This window comes from Dermacentor andersoni, chromosome 7, assembly GCF_023375885.2.
Source record: "Dermacentor andersoni chromosome 7, qqDerAnde1_hic_scaffold, whole genome shotgun sequence".
Taxonomy (NCBI): Eukaryota; Metazoa; Arthropoda; class Arachnida; order Ixodida; family Ixodidae; genus Dermacentor; species Dermacentor andersoni.
In genome coordinates, this window is record NC_092820.1 from 179,285,248 (window position 1) to 179,304,826 (window position 19,579).

General features: G+C 49.4%; 1 protein-coding gene across 2 annotated transcripts in view; it reads left to right on the plus strand.

Moving 5' to 3' along the window:
* Positions 1-19,579, plus strand: part of LOC126533190 (uncharacterized) — a 148,984-nt gene that overhangs the window by 42,361 nt on the left and 87,044 nt on the right. For both annotated transcript variants that reach the window (XM_050180463.3, XM_055071628.2), the window contains exon 4: positions 16,528-16,627. In XM_050180463.3, the coding sequence (XP_050036420.1) occupies positions 16,528-16,627 (100 nt within the window). The remainder of the gene's footprint in view (positions 1-16,527; positions 16,628-19,579) is intronic.

Here is a 19,579-nt window from a genome sequence, read left to right on the forward strand (position 1 = left end):
CTGTCATATATTCCACACCAAACGTTAAAAGACCACTGATGTTGGTGGTGGGATATTCCTAGCCAGTGGGGATTTTTCTCACTTCTATAGCGTGCGTTGTGGATATTTACTTGGCAATTTCAGGAAAAGTTCTTCTCGTCAGTCCGGATACCTTGGTGAGAAAGTCAGAATCCTGCTCCTCCTGAATCAAAATCCAATTCGTAAAGTTGAGTCTCTTTTGAACATCCCTTGACTCCAGGCATTGATGCAACTGCAGGTGATAAGGGTGCAGTCCAGCTGTTTTCAAGATCATCCAGGCAGTTGAGTTGGACACACCGAGCTGTACACTCACGCTGCGCATGCTAGCGTGTGGATTGTGGATGAAAGACAAAACGTTGGAGCGAACCTCATTAGTTATGACTGAAGCTCTCTGCCACTTTCTTGTGAAGCTGCTGGTTTGCTTCAGCGACTTGTAGGTGTTGAATATTGTCATTGGGCTCAGTCACTTACCCGGGTGCCAGCTTTGAAATATTCTTGCAGCCTGCCGTCTCTGTCTGCTTGCAACTACTAGGGCAAAGATCATGTTTGCTTTTTCCTCGTTGGAAAAAGGCATCACGAAATTGCTCGCGCTTTAGCAGCCGATACACGATAGTCTGTTTATCGCTGTCTGGAATTACCAACTACCACTACAACTACGTCCATCAGTCGCTTTACACAGCACAGTATATAACTGTTGCTAGCTTAAATCGAACAGCCAACGCTTGCGTCGCTGCTCTGTCGCTTTTTAAGTGGCAGAGCTGTTTGTGGCTATGGCTGTTTGTGCACGGAAAGCTTGGGAGCAGTGCAATCACGACACGCAAGCGGGCATGTCACGTTGTGTTTTTTGTATTTCGCGGGAATCCACAGTGAGCTAAAAAACACTAATACTTAATTGATAGAAAGACAGAAACTGTTTATTCGGACGCTTTGCAAAGCGCTCTGAAACTTTCTATTTGGAATTAGCTTCGTGTTAATTAATCTTGACTAATTGTCTAATTAAACAAAATACAAAAATAGCTACACAATGCAATAAAAGGAAGCAACGTGCATTTGGTCGTGTCTTCTTAAAGTGCATCGTCATATTTTTAAACTCTGGCTAAAGTTAGCTAAAACACCCTGTATAATGCGTTAAACAAGGCAAATAATCATGTTGCGCAATCACAGATTCACAGATCACAGAATCCTAAGGCCTGCACCCCCCCTCCCTCCACTCCCCCGATGCATCGCGCATGACGGAAGGCGGCGCGCTTCCTTCCCGCTTTTCTCCGTTGCGCACGCAAGACTGACCCACCATCGTCGGTTCTCCCCTCCACCTCCCCCCGCTACGCTTTCACTCGCACATAAAGCACGCGGCACGCGCTGACGATGTTATCGCCCTTGGACTTCATACAGAACATGACAGCGACGACAGGAATGCGCCTTGAGTGTCCCCCTAATTGCTATCGCAATAATGTAGTAAGAGTATCTGGCAAGTGAAGAGTCCCATAGCCCATTACTTTTCGCAAAAGTAGTAACAAAAATCGAACTTTCAGCATGCGACAATTCGCTGCACGGCAACAATGTCTTTTTGTGTGTGTTGGGCGGGGGGGGGGGGGGGGGGGGGCGGCACCAAAATGAAGAACTGCAAAGGAAAGCATCTTGGCCACAATCGAATGCCTACTTGGGGCACCTAATGTAGCTACCTAAGGAATAACCAAGAAAACGTGAGACACTTGGTCCACAGAGAACCATATACGTGCTGCTCGTTATCCTACACTGGCAAGATAAGACTTTCCGCAGACGTTGCGATAACATCGAAACGATGGTGATGCCCTCAAGCGAACGTGTTGCAATCTGTCGAGTCCCCACAATGGTGACAGCGAGTGACCATTGCTTCTTTTTCTCATCTGCTAGCCAGAAAGCATCCAAAACTCTCCGAGGCCAAAATCCACTCGGCCAGAGAAAAACAAACGCGCACCGCAGTGCGCCGCGCGGTTGCCAGGGCAACACATGAAAAACGCAGGACCTCTAGCTGGCTATGGTAGTCCGCGGGTAGCAAGAACAAAAAATTGGAGAGGCTCAATGTGTCCTCGCGAATAAAATTAAAAGTAGAAAAAATAAATAAGAACGCAGTTACCTTGGCTGGCTTTAGTGTCTTGACATGCATTGATGCTTTGGCGCAGGTGAAAAATATGTTGATATTGTTTTCTGTGACATGATGGCAAATATGAACCATCACAACGCTTAGTCTCACCGGACCTCGCTGCGTGCTTTGCCAACTTGTCTGATAGTGTATTGATTTGGCTTGTTTCGTTGTATGGTCCGATGTACGACATTAGAAAAGTAAATGCAGCTTTGGCATCAAATGTTAATAAGAATAATAAACCCACAAAGATCCGGAAATGAATATGTAAAGCACAACTTTGGAAATGTCAATGCACCTTTCGCATCAAAACTTTGTGATCTTTATGTCCATAAAATTTCGGAATTGAAATCCATGCACTCCGTACATTCCGCGGCCTCTGCGAGATGCCGCTGCGGGCCCGCTCGCCATCAAAGCGCCCTTGAAACTTTGTGCTCGGGTGGGTACATTTGCCTATGTGACTCCAGGTGCATGGGCGTCGCCACGAAATCCAGCCTGAGTTCACAATCTTCGCGCCAAAATGTTTTTTCGGGCGCGAAAAATACATTCTAGAGAAAATCCAGAATGATTTCCGGCACCGTGGGTTGTTTTGGTTGGCGGTGCATCACTGCACGAAAAAATTTCGGGGGGGTTAAAGGCCCATAAGCTCCCCCCCCCCCTGGCTACGCCCCTGGCCACTGGGCACGTGCCACTCTACAGTGATGAAAAAGGTCCTCTAAATTTCTCCAATGATGAGCAGAATCAAACCCACGTCAGGAGGTTTCCTCAAGGACAGCAACCCAACACATTTGCAAGCTGCGCCACAAATGCACTGGGTATGTGCTGCTTTTCAATGAATGACTTTCATGTCAACGCTTTAGCCAGCTGTGCCATGAAAGCACTGGGTATGAATCGCTCTTCAATGAACCTCTCACCAACTTGGGTCACTGAGTGTGCGGCAAGTGAGGGAATGATTCTCAGTGTTTGCAGGCACCGGCGCGACACGCTTCTCATCTCGGAGGCCACACGAGGACATCTAAGCAGTGCCACTAGATGGTGCACCATGTCCATAAAGCAGTGCGAGAGAGGAGCCTGCTGGGCCACATTGCGCATTTTTCGGCATTTGTATGCACTGGTGCACCATACATTTCGGAGCTCACACGCAGGCTTCGCAGCAGCGGCAGCAACTAGATGGTGCCGAGTGTTCTTCGGGAAGTGCGAGAAAGGAGTACTGCTGCAGTACACACCTTATACGTAACTTGTTTCGATGGTGGCAATACCTTGCGTTGCTATATTGATTCAGTGCTAACTCATTACTTTCGACAGTCATTGTGATTCTACCGCAATTCTTTTTATTGAAGTTTTCAACTCTATCACCAACAGGTCCATTTGGGATAGTAGACCTTTTCTGAATGTCCAGAATTATCCCTACATTCCGGGTTAGTGTTCCGCCCCATTACTGAAGTATCTCGATCATGTTGCCTAAAAATATGAAGGGGGCGCAAAGTACTACACTCAATGCACGAAGTGTATTGTCGTGTAACAGAGCTCGAGCCCTTCTGACAGTGATGCGCTCGTCTGCGGCGAAGCTATTAGTAACAGCCTTTACACAGGCAAAATGTTTGTGGTAACAATTGGTTGCCTTCAACCAAGTTCCCCAGCAGATAAAATTATAAATGATGTAAGGCTAGAACCAAACGCAGAAAAAGGCATTTATGGGCACAATAAAAGTGCCACTAAAATGTTTCTAGACACATAGTTCGTGCTTACATGGTTGAATAGGTGTGATAAGGACATAAGACAAAAATAGGCATTTTGCATATAGGTCCAGCCTCTACTCATAACCCGTTGTGCAGTTTGAGAACACTGAACCCTACAGTCTTTAAATCTGCCAAATATGCTGTAAGTACACGTAGACACTTGAGTGAGGCTGCTGCCTAGTTAGTGTATTGACAGCTGTGGCCTTCTCACATAGGTCATTGTACTAAAAGCTGATCAGTTCGCTGCATTTTGTGTTAACAGTGGAGAAACAGCGAAAAATGACGTCAGTTATAGTATTCTGTAATTATGCTTTACTGTAGCTGCTGTCCTCGGAGGTTTTCATCGTTCTTGTTTCTTTTTGCAACCACATCGGAATAAAATGTCAAACAGTCACTTAACTTAAATGGATGTTTTACTGAGGCACAACAATGTTGCAAATATTGCTTATGAAACGTAATGTTCCCAGAAAAATATTCCAGAAGTACTTTGTTGCGGTCTATTTAGTTCATACTGAACAAGTAACATTCTGTGCAAAATAACTGAACACACAAAGAGAGAGAGAGGACAGAGTACTTTAGTGCAAGCTACTACAAAAGGTTGAAACATGGATGCTTTAAGCTCAGAGAATAGCACTAAGAAATCTAGTGCTATTGACACGTTCATGTGTGATTACATAGAAAATAAGTAATGGAATGACATTGCACCAAAAGAAGTTACTGGACAAAAAACATGACAACCTCTAGCTTCCAAGCCATTGGCATTATAAAAGCATGAACAGAGGACAGGACAGTAATCGTGATTAAATATAGCGGCTGGAAGTACAGTTCTCACGGATTGAAATAGGACACGGAGCATTTAGTACAACCCTACATATGTGCAAAGTACGCGAGAGCACAATGTCATGTCGCTAGGAATTTGGTCACCAAAGGTGACGAGGACTCCGATGTAAGTGTAAGCGCCAGAATTACGTCGATGTGACACGAACTGCAGCCGGTTGAAGCGAAAGTATGCGCATTACTTAGCCCTAAATTGACGCATTTCATTCCGTGAGCACTGTACATATCACTGTCTCGGAAAGCAATTTCTAGCCCTGCCTTCTAATATGTGCACAGTATGGCAACGCTCACACCATCTGGACAACGCGTTATGGGCTTTGATAATGAACACTTTTATAATGACAATATTGATAAGGTCACGTGCTGGCATGGAGATAAGCAAGTATGCAATGCTTATGAATACTTAGACAACTCCCAGAGGAGTTTCTGCACGAATTTTATTGAGCACAGTGCACCATTGCAAATTCCAGCCATTGGAGACTACCAAAATGCATTCTGGTGTTGTAAATAGAGTAAAAGTATCACCAGTGGACCTCAGTCAAAAATGTTTTGCTTGTACACAAAGGACCGACAAAGTGCGCACCTAACAAGTTGGGAAGGTTGTGCAAGAAAGTCAACGATAGCCCACGAATATCTGGACTGTGCAGTAAGTGACATGCCTCCAAGCCTATAGATTGCAAAACCAACATAGTTTATACCATTCCCACCTCTTGCAGCTGCACTTACATAGGGCAAAGGAGACGCTGTCTTAATGAATGTGTGCGGGAGCATGCGCACAGGTTCGCGATTAAGACTGGTAGTAATTTAACTGTTCATTGTGCAAAGTGTGACTTCTCACCCCGCCTAGAAGAAACACATGGGCTGAGAAAGTACAGTGATCATATATATGGCCAAGGAAATCTTTGAAGCCTTTTCAATCTGTCACTTAGGAGCCTCTTGTGTGAGCACCCCTTCTATAGATTTTTACGGTAAGGAACGTCAGTTGCTTAGAAATTAATCACTTTAGGTTGTGTCCATATTGTGTATTCTACATTTGTATAGTTTTAAGTTTGTGATGCATGTGCAGTAAGAACTGATTGACGATGACTCGCCTTCCTTTTCATCCTTTCTCTCTTTCAGCCCATTGCAAATACTAGTATATATTTGTGCAGGCTTCAATAAGCATGCTATTGGTAGTCAGCGCTGGACCAGTGATCTTCCTTGTCCATGTGTTTTGATGCTGTTCATAATGAATGATCCGTACCGACTACTGCGGAGATGGGTTTGCACAAGGCTCACCCTACAAGCGACCCTACCCCGAGGTCAGAAAGGGCATGACGCTCCTCCACTCTGCAACACACAAAGGCGCTACGGCAGGGTTCGTCGACTCTCCAACATGGTGCAGAGAAGGCTCCAGACTCAGGTCGTCAACAAACATGGGTTGACGGGGTTTCACCCAAGATACAGCACAGTGCGACAGTCATGGCGCTTACGGGCAAAGGCTCACCGCATGACTGACCGAGTATGCGCGCCCGCTGTGCCAGGGCTAACCGGTAAGTGGTCTACCAAGTGCGAGAATGAGGAGTTGCAGGAGCAAAGGTCCCATGTAGCAAACTCATTGCGGGCCTGTGAGCATCTGCCGCGGCGATGAAGCGCCCAGCAAAAGAGAGCTCGGGTGGAGAGAGCGCCCGGGGGCCGCCACTTGAGAGGCCAATCAGGGTTCGTCCTTGTGACACTTGCTCATGCGGGGATTCGAGCCGGGGAGAGAAAAGCACGGTTTGCATGGGAAATTAGCTCCGGCGCGCTAGCCATGTCCACCACATTGCCATTACGGCAGCGGTTCCTGGAGATCGAGCTAAGCACAGCGCACAAGCTGGGGAATGAGGTGTGGGAAGGCACCTCGATCCCCACATTCCCCCTCCTAAAGACTGAGGCCAAGTGGCAAGGTTGACTCAGCCAAAGTAGGCTAAGCCAACAGGGCAATGTCCAAGAGAGTGCCACTGTCATCATCAGAACCAGGTCAGCGAGAAGGTGCTACAGTACAAAGAGGTGAAGATGTCACTTCTCTTAATGCAAAGCCATAGGGGCGGGGGGGGGGGGGGGAGGGGGTCAGCTTTGGTCGCCAAAAGTTCCACACAACTGGGTGGCCCCACTGCCAGGAGGAAGGGATGGCAGCCCAGGAAGGACGAGGTGGGGCAGCACCATGGGTCAGCCAGCAACGCTTGGAAGTCTGCCGGACAGGAGCCGCCAGGGATGCGCGAGGCGTGGCTGCCATTTTGGCACAGTGGCCACCACGAAAGTTGCTGGGCTCCCCAGATTATGTGCTGATAGGAACAGCTGACCGGGATGACTGGCAGCCAGGCTAGCAGCAGCAGCAGCTGCCGGAGTAACTGCCCTTGGCCAGGAGCTAGCACTTGACTGGGTGCACCAGCCGCAGTGATCAGAGGCCTAGGCAGCAGGAGGCAAGGCTGGCACAAGTTCGTGGCCCTCCAAGATAGGAGTCCATCACAGCGGCAGGACTTCAAACAGTAGCCTCGTGGTCAGCAAGACTGGCGGCACAGAGTGACCAGAAGACTCAACGACACTGGGCAAATTACAGGAAAGCCCTCCAGCATAGCCGGCTTGCCAAAAGAAAGTGTCCGCCCGGCTGATTGCCCAAAAAGAGGCATTTGTCGTGTTGAGGCTTGGGCAACACATAAGAGGGAATACTAGGCCACCGGGCCTGTCACTGTTTCTATGTGTGCCCACGCACTGTAGTTGCATTTCTCCATTCATCTGCCCAGTAGTGAATGAAGTCCAGCTACGAGCTGGTGGGAGAAAAACTGTCTAGGTGTGTTTCCGCAGGTTGTACCGGTGGCATGGCTTGGCACCAGCCGGGTCACGGATTGCCTGCGGTTCATTGACCGCCTCCCCCTCTCCCGAGTCGCTGCTTCTGGCAACGAAGGTTTGAGGTCCGAAACATGAACTGGACCACCAACTGGTCTCCCTTGGGAGTCAGCCAGCTTGTATACCAGAGGGGACATTTTGGTCTCCATTCGGTACGGGCCTGACCATTTGGCCGACAAGGAGGCAGAGATGCCTTTGGCAGCATCACTCAAGACGTGGTTGCATCTGAGGGCGAGATAACCGATACCGTAGTACAAGTCCCTTTGTGACCGGTCGTATTGAGCCTTCTGTCCAGCTCGTGTTTTTGCCAGGTTGTAGTGGGCCAAGGGCTGCATCCATCCATGAGCACAGCTCCGCTGTGTAGCCGGAACAGCTGGCTTTCGTGGCGCACGCCCTGCTGCCAGTCCACAAAACATAGTCCATTGGGTTTGGCAGTTCTCTCCCGAAGTTGAGGAAGGCGGGCGTGTACCCAGTCAAACGATGCACCGTGGACCGCAAAGAGAAGCTTATCTTGTTAAAACAGACATCCCAATCCCTGCATTGCTGGGCAAAGGCCGCATGGGAGGGCTTGAGTTTCCGGTTAATCCCCTCTGTCTGGATGGCCTGTGGGTGATACGTGGTTGTCTTGCAGTGCTTAATGCCAAAGGCAGCACACGCATCCATGAACACCTTGGCCGTGAAGTAGGACACGTCCAATATCAGCTCCGCCGGAAAGCCGAAGTGGTTAAAGATGTTGGTCAACTTGACCCAGATTGCGCGTGCCGTTCAGCCCATATCGTGAAGTGATCTGTGACAGCCAGGAGAAAAGCGTAACCTCGCCGGCTTCTGGGAAAGGGTCCCATAATGTCACAGGCCGCGGCTTGCCAGGGTAGCTGGCTGTTGATTGGCTGCATGAGCCCGGGGGGTTTGCCCGCACGAGGCTTCACACATTGGCACACGCGGCACGAGCGGGCATAGTGAAGAGCGTCACGCTTCATGCCTGGCCAAGTAGCGGAGCGGCATAACTTTTGGGAACTCTTAAGGCCACCCACATGTCCGGCCAACGGCAAGTCGTGGAAATAGCTCAAGGTGGCCTTCCTTAGACTGCGGGGTATCACCACCTTAAAAGACTTCTGGGGAGCCTCCTCACATGGGATATAGCACAGGAGAACTCCATCGGTGTCAAACAGATACGTATCCAACGTGTTTGCAACAGTACTAGCTGCGTCGCACTCGGCGCCAACAGCAATACCAGCTGTCCGTGTGCGCCCAACGGCTTTGCCACCCCGCTCCTCTTGGGAGCTCGGCTCTGTGAGCCCGTCAACGATTTGTCGACAAAATGGATTGCTCTGCTGTGCCTTAAGTAGTTCTTGCCTGCTGAAGGCGATACCCAAGGAAGTAATGGGGTCGACCAGGTAAACGTCCTCTCCCGAGGCTGACAATCTGGAGATTGCTTTGCCATCGGGGGTTGCTCCATTTGAGCCATTGGAGACACAGGCTCCGGTCTCTGCTGAGTCCGAATTGGTGCCGTTCGAGTCATGGGAGACTGAGGCTCCGGTCTCTACTTGGTGCGAATGCTCATGGGAGTGACAGACCAAAGGGTCAGACGCCGAATCGGGGGCATGCGAGAAGGCGTCAGTTACCATGTTCAAACTCCCTTTCCGGTACCACTTCGGTGTCAACGCCCAGCGCGCGAGGCAGCCTGAGGGCTCGTGAAAGCGCTTAAGCCAGGTGAGTGCCATGTGGTCCGTATCCACCACAAACGGAACTCTGTCGACGTAGCAGTCGAATTTCCAGAGAGTGAAAACTATCACGAGAAACTCCCGTTCGGTCACGCTGTAGTTGCGCTCGGCGGCGTTAAGTGACCGGCTGGCAAAGGCGACTGACTGGTCGGAGAACGCTGTCGTACTCCTGTAACAGCACAGCCACAAGGCCCAGGTCACTCATGTCAGCTTAGACAACGAACTTCCTGTTGAGGTCGGCAGTTTCAGTTCGGCTGTGTCCACTAGAGCTTGGGATAGTGCATGAAAGGCACCCTCCTGTTCAGGACCCCAGCTCCATTGTGCCGACTTTTCCAACAGTGCAGTCAAGGGCGCTTGGAGAGTAGTGCAATTCCAGATGAACTGTCTGTAATAGTTCACCATTCCCAAAAAGCGCCTAAGGCCCTGAATGTTTGCCAGCCTTGGCTATTTGAGGATAGCTCGCACCTTCTCTTTGCACGGCAGAACAGGCCCTGTCAATGGTAAAGCCCAATAGAGAAATGCGAGTCTCAGCTATTTGGGCTTTCTTCGGGTTTAGAGTAAAACCGGTGGCACGCAACCTTTCGAGGACGTCCTCCAGGTGGCGGAGGTGCTCCTCGAACGTTCGAGAGAAGATGACGTTATCGAGGTACATCAGTGCATAGTGCCACATAGCATCCCCCACAATGCAGTCAATCAGTCTCTGGAATGTAGCTGCAGCTCCAGAGCAGCCAAATGGCATACGGTTAAACTGGCAATCGTCTTGGTGAGAGGTGAACGCAGTTTTCTCCGCATCAGCCCGCTCCATCTGAACCTGCAGGTAGCTGCGTCTAGCATCCAAGGTGGTGAAGTAGCACACAACGCCTAGATAAGCCACAATTAAGTCCACATTAGGCATAGGATAAGCATCCTTCCTCGTGACCTCGTTCAGCCGGCAGTAGTCCACACATAGTCAATAAAAGCTGTCTCTCTTGGGGTCTGTTACTACTGGCGAACCCCAGGGACTGTTTGAGCGTTGGACAATACCGGTCTCAGTAAGCTCATCCAATGCCTGGTTGATTGCTTCCCTCTTGGGCACACTAACGGGGCGAGGATTTCATTTCCACGGCTGTGTGTCACCTGTGTTGATCTGATGTCGCACAAGAATGGTGCAACCTGGTCATTCAGTGAACATTGCACTGAAACGAGTCAGCAGCAATGATGGGCGTCCCTTCTTGGGCACCGACAAGCTGTCATACAAAGGCAGCAGCGAGCAGTCCAAGCTGCTGCTTAACAGGGGGGTTGCCGGAGTAGCCGCCACCTTGACCACTGTAGCAGCACACTGCTCGTGAGAAAGCGGTTCGCACCAACCGTTTTCCATCGTGCCTGCCAAGAGGCCAGTATTGGCGGTGGAGTGAGGGACACGAGCCAAGGGGGCAATGCTAGGCCTCCTCTCCTCCTGCTCTCGCGTGGCACCCAGCGTCTGAGGGGCCGCCGCGATCGCCGGGAGTGTTGCAAAGGATTGCGAGGGTCAGAAGGGCCTGCCCTGTAACCTCCGTTTGTGATATCAATCACGATACCCATGTGTGCGAGGAAGTCGTGTCCGAGAATCACGGGCACAGAAAGACCCGGAAGATCCACAAAGCGCTGTTGGCACACGCGATTCTCCCAGTGCACAACCAACCTCACAGAGCCTCACGAGGTAGCCGTGCCTCTCGCGAGGTGGAAGGTGCCGCAGGCTCTAATGCGGACAGAACACTGGTGCAAATAAACCGTAACCTCCTCGCTGAACAGTAAGGCTGAAGCTCCGCTATCCAGCAGTGCCACAAACTGTCGACCAGCAATTGTAAGGGCGATAAAAGGCGCTGGCGTCGGGGAAGTCGGTTCCAGCGTGGCACGCTATTGGAGCCAGAGGCTGCGTTTCACCACCATGTACTCCTGCTGTTGCTGCCGGCGAGGGGGAGCTCACTGGCGGCTTGCGCCGTATCCCAACGGGTGAGGAGGCTCTTGCGTCAGACAGTGCACTTAGCATGTTTGGGTGAAATGGCCATGTTCATGACAATGGTAGCAGACAACGCCTCGGTCCGACTGAGGGGGCCTGGACGTGTCTCAAGCGCTAGGTAGCTTCCATTCGCTAGCCAAAGGGGCACCACGATCGGATTTCCTCTCATGCGGCAGGGCACAGGGTTTGTGTTCTCGTTGGCCGTGTAGGGTAGAACAGTGCGCCCGGGCGTGCAAGTACAGATCGAGAGTGTGGCCAGAAAGGTCACGCGCTTCTCAGTGTTCTCTCGTGGCTGAGTTCGCCTTGTATTTCGGGGAGTTAGGGGTGACATGTCACCACCAGCCCATGCACAACAAGGTTTGAGGGAGTCGGTAGCGGCGGGCGGTAGGCTCTCGCTGCCAGTATATCGTCCTGAATTCGCTTCTCATCAGAGGCCAACTCATTTAGGTCGCTATAACGGGAGCTCCGAACGTAAGCGGCGAAAGTTGGATGGGCTTGACGAATGGCCTGCTCCATCTTCTCAGTGTCCGATGCCAAAGGGTTAGCAAGAAGATAGAGCTCCTGCATAGCCCTGACATACTCGAGCAAAGATTCATCGGGGTGTTGGATGGGAATCTCTAGCTCGCAACGCATGTGGCGCTCATAGTCAGGAGGGAGGAATTTGCTGCTGCAGAAAAACGCTAAACTCCTCCATCAAACGAGCTTGGTGGCCAACAAGTCGATACCACAGTGCCACGTGGGCTGTTAGTGAAACGGTCAGTACAATGCCTAACATCATGCTGTCGTCCAGCCGCATTGCCTGTTGATAGTGGTGCTGTGCTTTGAGGTACTCCATAGCACTCATGCGGTCCGAATAGGGTACCTATAGGGTACCCTATAGAGGGGTACCTATAGGGTATCCTAGAGGGGTACCTATAGGCTGCTTGGCATGCCTGGCTGAGGGGACTGGAGATCTCCCTTTAGAACACTAGGCTGTGAGGACGCCGCTTCCATCAGGACTTGGAGAAGCTGTGCGGCTGCGGTGTGCAGCGGTGTTTTCTCCTATCTAGGCGTGGCGGTCTAAGAAGGGCCAACCAGCGCCTGTTCGCCCAGATGCACACACGGCCCTGAGTGGCCAGAAAACGGCATAGGGGTGAGCTGGGTTGCTGCTCCGGCAGGTATATAAGGCCTCACACGATGGGCGAATGGATCGACGGCAGAGCGGGGTGGCTCACGCACGTCGGAAATGACGCTCAGCTGCGCATGAGGCAAGCGGTGGTCAGAAAGTGTGGCGACATCGGCTGAGTGGGGTGGCTCGCGCTCGACATTGCCTACCAGCTGCGCTTGGGACAAGGAGAGGCCAGCGAGCGGGTTTGCACCAACAGCGAGGCAGGGAGGCTCTGCTGTGGCGCACTGGACATCGAACTGCACTGGAGACAAAAGGAGGGGCCAGCGAGTGAGCTCGTGCCTACGGCAGAGCAGGGAGTCTGCTCCACAGCAAATTCATCCTAGAAAGGCACTCGGAACAAAGAGAGGCCGGCGAACGAGTTTGTGCCATCACCTATAGCGGGGTGGCTCCGATACGGCACATGGGGCACTCAACTGCGCTCGGGACGAAAAGGGGCCAGCGGGAACAGCACGTTGGAGGGGCTAGTAGGCACCTGCTCAGCACGCGTCTCAAACAGTCGAGGAAACCCTAAACTGGCATGGCTAGGACTAGGGTACACATCCGAGTGGTCAACATCACCAAAGGGCTGTCCAGAGAAGCGATCGCTCCCAGTGGCCACAAGCAGAGGGTCGCCGAGGCAAATGTACCTCATGCTGTCGGTGTCGTCCGCATCGAAGGACATTAAGTCTGTAGCCACAAAATTAAGCAGGAATGAGGGCCATGAAGGGGACTGCTCTGATGCCATGCCGAAACCGTGTTGGGCGCCAGTTATGTGGAGAGGGGTTTGCATAAGGCTCAGCCTTCGAGCGATGGTCAGAAAAGGGCACAATGCTCCTCTGCTCCGCAAAGCACAAAGGCACTACGGCAGGGCTCGTCGACTCTCCGACATGGTGCAGAGAAGGTGCCAGAGTCAGGTCGTCAACAAACGTGGGTTTATTCATTCAAGATGCAGCACAGTGCGACAGTCATGGCACTTACGGGCAAAGGCTCACCGCAAGACTGATTGAGTATGCCGGCCCGCTGCGCCAGGAGCCGTGGGAGCAAAGGTCCCATGTAACAAACTCCTTGCAGGCCTGTGAGCATCTGCTGCAGCGATGAAGCACTCAGCGGAAGAGAGTCCGGGTGAGAGGGTGCCCGGGGGCAGCCACTTGGGAGACCAATCAGGGCACATCCCGGTGACACTTGTTCGCGCGGTGATTCGAGCCGGGGAGAGAGAGGCATGGTTTGCGTGAGAAATTAGCACCAGTGCGCTAGCCGTGTCCACCATGTTGCCATTACAGTGGCGGTTCCTGGAGTTCAAGTTAAGCACAACGCACGAGCTGGGGGATGAGGCACGGGAAGGCACCTCGATCGCCACACTTCGTAGCTCGTGTTCAAACCCTTCTTGTTCCTATCCTCTGTCGAGTCCTGATTTTGTTCGCCACATGACCTCTGCAGCCCTCTTGGTCATAACTAACCTGTTTCCAAGCGAATCTTCTGGTAGCAATAAACATTGTTGTGCTTGCTATTCAACCATGTGTTGTTGCGTCTCTGTTTGTCCTGGTACCGCTAAAGCCCAGCCATACAAGGTGAGCAATAGGGCTGTGAAGCCTAAAGGCACATTTGTAGTCCGTTTTCAGCGTGCGGGCGAGCATCGCTTGTGGCCAGTCATGCTACACTGTTTATCCTGCGCCAGTCTAAATGCCATCCCCTCTATACTTCATTGTGCGCATTGCCAGCTGCTCTCTTCGGAGCATGTGCAGCCAAACCATGCATCACTTTGAACGGCTGTCTGAAACTGTCGGCAAAGCAGTGGGGGCACCTTCTTTCTTAGCACAATGCATTGTGGATTAGCACAGTCGGCATGACCAACACGCAGATGGAGCAAGAGCCATCTTGACGCCAGCCGCGTAGGAGCGCATTGGCTGCGTCTGGTTACATTCACTGCACCAGTGCGTCGTACTAGGGATGTTGTTCTCGCCAACGTGACACTGTGTGTGCATTCACGCACACATTCACTATGTTGCACTATATGCGCCTCTTGAGCCTTACACACGAAGGGGGCTTGAGAGAACCCCTGTCTACACAGTATAGCAGACAACCAATCAAACCTGAATGAGTGTCAAAACATTGTGATGTCTTGCTTCCCCGTCTCCACCTACTGTGACATGACATCGTGACCTTATTTGAAACGAAAATAAGACTGGTTTGTAAAAAAGCTGTTATACTAGATTATTTGGGATGCTGTGACGCTTGCTGGTATCTTTTATAGTGTTTTGAGGTTAGTGTTATAGTGTTTTGAGGTCTTTATAGTGTTTTGAGGTCTTAACGCAAAAGAAAAAACGTAACAAATTAAGAGTAGGAAGTGCCATGTCAGTACTCCTTTAAAGGAGTAAGGACAGAACATTATTGTCATGTTTTATATTCCTTTTATTTGATAGCTTTGAACCTACTAATCATGCTACTGAGCCTCAATTACTCGAGAGTGCAATGGACAATTACTTTACCTTTTAACCGTAACAAGTAAGTGCTTGCCAGGTGCAACGTTGCTTTGGATGTGAAAAAGGAGACTACTCGCATCACTGAAACCTAACGTCGTACTAGACACCACTGACGTGTACACGCTATGACTGCTGTAGAAAGCTGAGTCAATTCTGCACTCAATGAGACAAGTGGGGATGGCATGTTCCCCTGCATTTCCAAGAGGAGCACGCAATTGGACAGGGGAATTCGGCAGCTTTAAGTGGCATGATCATTGCATTGCTTTCAACCACTGCATAGGGTTGGCTGGCACGTTCTTGAGTTGCTTGTGATACCATGTGACTGCCGCCAGAGTTTTCAGGGATGTAAATAGTCTACTTTTACAGTGAAGCTTTATATGGCTAGCTGATTTGTCCCTCTGTCTGTCGCCTGGACGGTGAAAACTCTGGTGCAACCCCTTGCGCACGTGTGAAAAAAAAAAAAAATGAAGAAAGAGGCATGCGATTGGCTGTGCCAGTAGTGACGTCAATGCTCTCTGTCACAGTCGAGCACGCGCGCAGCAGTTTCTCTCGGTCTCCGAAATGGGTAGGCCATGCATCATACGTACTCCTTATGAGCAGGCAGCTTTCGATCAGCAACGCTGCGGGCAAAACCGGGAACGAGCTCGTCTGCGCCATGCCAATGCAGCCCAGGCACAAGAACAGGTTCGTGCAGCCGAGCGCAAGCAGCAACTGCATACTGAAGATCTGGCAGCCTACCAAGCCGTCGTTTAATGAACCGTTGGGATTAACCCAGTGATACACACGGACCGCACTTTTCAGCTTCGCTGGTTAACCATCTGTACGGAGTGCTTGGGCTGTGATTTTTTTTTTTTTCATATTCAAAGTTGTGTTGGAACTTGGCATGCATTTTGAACAGGTCACATGAAAGATGGTTTAATTAACTATTTGTTTTGGTTCCGAGGAACTGAGGATTTGTACTGTAATTATGGAGTTCACAGCTACCTAAAAAAAGCAAGAAAAGTGGGACATAAAATGTTTGTATCAATCGTTCTTTAATGGCCCCTCACCATCTTTGGCCATCTTGAACATACTTTTATTGAATAAACAAGCGTAATGCATACGTGACATGCCGATGGTCGTGTCTGCAACATATTACGGTGCTGTGTGCCATAAAAACTGCTGAAATTTCAAACCAAATGACGCGTGCCTTCCCTCTCGACGAACCCTGCTCTTAATGAGGGACTCTTTAAAGAGCTGCTCAGGGAGTATTACCATTCAAGGTTTGCACATCTGAGTCAGTTGATTGTTTGTCTCTCACATTGGAGTACCCTCTATGTCTTCGTGTGCCTTTATCTTTGTAGAAATCCTTGCTGTGATGGGATATGTGCCCTTAAGTGCAAGGAAATTTTAATGTGTCCAGTTAACACTATGTAGAAAGGCCATGAGTAATCTAGACTGAGAACTGGGCAAGTTAGTGTAGTTCAATTTCTCAATAATTAGCACCAGAGAAAAACAAAGCATTAGACACAAGAGCTGTGGTGGTACGCTCTGCATTGTTGAAGCTTTTGTAGAGTTCACCACTTCTAAATGTTGACCATTCGTTAAACGTTCTTGCTGCTCTTTTTTGGCCTATTTTAGATCCCTTCCTGTTTGAAGATCAGGGCACAGTGACTTTCCTCAAGGTTTCCCCTGTGCCACTACTCATTGTCGTCATCATCGTTGCATACTTTGGATACCAGTAAGTCAAATTCTTGCAGGCAGGCTATTTGTTGGTATTTTTTTACTGTGGCTTTGACACTTAAAGGGGTCCAAACACATTTCTAACTAATCATAGAATGACATCACTATTAAATTATGTTGCCTCACGAATCGCCTTCCACAAAAATTTTTTCGAATTCTTCAAGCACAGGTGATGTTGGATGTAGTTATAAGACCGATCGGCTTTCTGTCTCATTTCCGTTAGCACACTGGAAGCTACACAGGGGAGACAGCAATGCCCCACTGGCCCCACCTGCAGGTTGAACACGAGACTGCTTGTATAATTGAGAATGTTCTCGCGATAACGAAATACACAAATAGCTGTTGTGGGTCCAGCTGCTTGTGATGGCGCTCCATGACGACATTGTGGAAGCGACAGCAAGCATTTTTTCACTGCGTTTGACATGAGATTGTAAATTCTATGCTGCATGCAGTGCAGTAATATTTGGCTCACATGTTCTTGGGAGTTTCCCCAACTGATTGGCAATGTTTTCCTAATATGTTTAAAAAGTATTTCGGAGCCCCTTTAAAGGGCCCCTGAAACGGTTCGGACAAATTTTGTAGATGCATAGGGTACAGCTAAAGTTAATCATTCGCACCACAATTTGTGTGAAACTTCTCATATTAAGAGTGCTATGGATGATTACAGTTACCCTCCTCCATAGCCATGCATTTTCTCCTCAACTTGTTCGCCGAGTGATTGGGGCTAAGCTCCACCTTCACTGGCTCTGTGTCATGATGGCACGTAGTGTCGTCTACTTCCGGTTCCCTAGGAGCAAGCGTGCAAAGCCGCTCCAACCTCTCCGTCAGCTGCTTGGCAGTCAACCCCAAGCGACAGCTATCGAAGCAGCGTGCATTGCGAGCTTTCTGTCGCAGCACCGAACATGTCTGGTATTCTGGTAACCACAAGCGAGCTGGGCGTTTCGATGGAACGGTGGAGGCATAAGCTCAAGCTGGTGAAGGAACTTTAGTGTAGACATACGTGAGCTGCCTGATCGGTCTGCACGGTCCATCCTCCTGTTCGCGTAGAGCTTAACCAGCCAAACAAAGAGCTAATATTGCTCTAACCAAGTGTAAAACATTTTAAACATTTACAAAAACAATGTGTTAATGATTACACTCCTGCCAAGAATTTATACCAGCAGCAAAGAAGAATACATTTCGTTGCTGCTACTGTGTGTGGTTCAGCTCTGTGCCACAAAGGGCCTGCACCGTGCAGACCATTCAGATTTGCGCTTCTGCTCATCCCGTGAAATGACACGGTCAAACGGCCAGGCCCTGTCTCCTTGCGCTTGCGTTTACCCTAATACCGGGCCCACAAAATGCTATTGCATTAGTAATCTTCCGGTGTAAAGTGACGGCTGCAAATACGCAAATCCTGGCGCCGATCGGATAGCGGCAGTCTGCTGCCTTGCAGAGGGACACGATGTTGCAGCTTTATATATTGCCAGTCGCTACGTGTGCAGTCCACAACGCAACAAAGCCGAATCATAATGCTCGCGAAAAGACCGACACTGACTCTGACCGCGGAGCTCTCGTCAAAATGGAGCACATTGTAACACAAGCAGGCGACACTTGATGTGTGCTGGAAGTGCTTAAGTGTAGTGAGAAATTGTTCTTGGGCATTCTCTTTCTGTTAGGTTCTTTTTATAGAAACAAATGAACTAACATTCCAACTATTACGAACATTATCTGTTCACCATAAAGGTGGAAAAATGATCAATTACGCGCCCTGAGGAGCAAATCGGATAGCTCACCCTACCAACGTCAGTTGGGTAATTTACGTCATATGGGTAGGGGCGGCTGAAAATTACGTCAAATAGTGTACTGCGATGTGCAGCGATGTACATTTTTAAAACCTTATAATAAATTACACGCTTTACGCGGAGCGCTTAGATGTACCAATTAATGATCAGAAGGACCAACTCTAACGACTCTGTACGTTTGTACAAAATTGTCAAAATCATTTCAGGGTCCCTTTAAGCTGTGGCATTTAGGTCTAGTATTGACATCTTTGAAGCTTGTCTAACATTATGCTGAAACTCAGTTCACAGATGTTTCTGCATATTCTTTCTCAATCAAAGTGCTTCATTGTTGCTGTGTACTTTCCTTTGTGGTATGAAGCCAAGTTGAAAACCCAATTTTTTGTTTCTTGCCCGATTTCATGTGCGATTTGTTGGAGAACATTTTGCAGCAAATATTATGATCCTGCATTGCTTCTTTGAAAAGATCTAACAAAACTTGTAACTACACCAAAACTGAAAGTACCTTTAGTAAGATATTGATGAGGGCTAGTTGGTTCATATTTAGAACTGAGGTTAAACAGCGCGAATAAAACAAGGACATGAGGAAACAAACAGCGCTTGTCTGTGATATTTGTTTCCTCGTGTCCTTGCTTTGTTCGCGCTGTTTAACCTCAGTTCTGAAAGTACCGGTTTCACATGTAACAAAAATGACTGAATTGTATAGTAGTATATTCTTGTTTCCCCAGTGTAGAGTAGCAAACCGGAGACTAATATCTGGTCAACCTCCCTGCCTTTCCTCTTCATCTCTCTCTCTCTCTCGTTTTTTATACGTTCATACTAAGTTCAAACAAGTAATAAGTAGGGTTGAGTGAATACTTGAATATCGAACTGAATAGTGAATGGTCGAATAAATCGATTTACATATTCAATATCTGCTGTTTGATTATTTCAATATTGTTGTAGAGATGTGCAGTGCGCATGTCATGTGTGCTGCCAAGCCCTTCGTGCTTGACGCCGTGCGAGCAAGCACCTCACTTGGTTGTTTTTGACGCAAAAGGAGCATCAGGCATACTGCAGACAGAAGCACTTGAGGGCTTCTGCCCTACTGCATGCACTCTCTGACTTTGGCTCAATGTGGGGACCGTGCCTTGTCGACAGGGGCTGCCTTTGTAGGCACAAGTTTCATC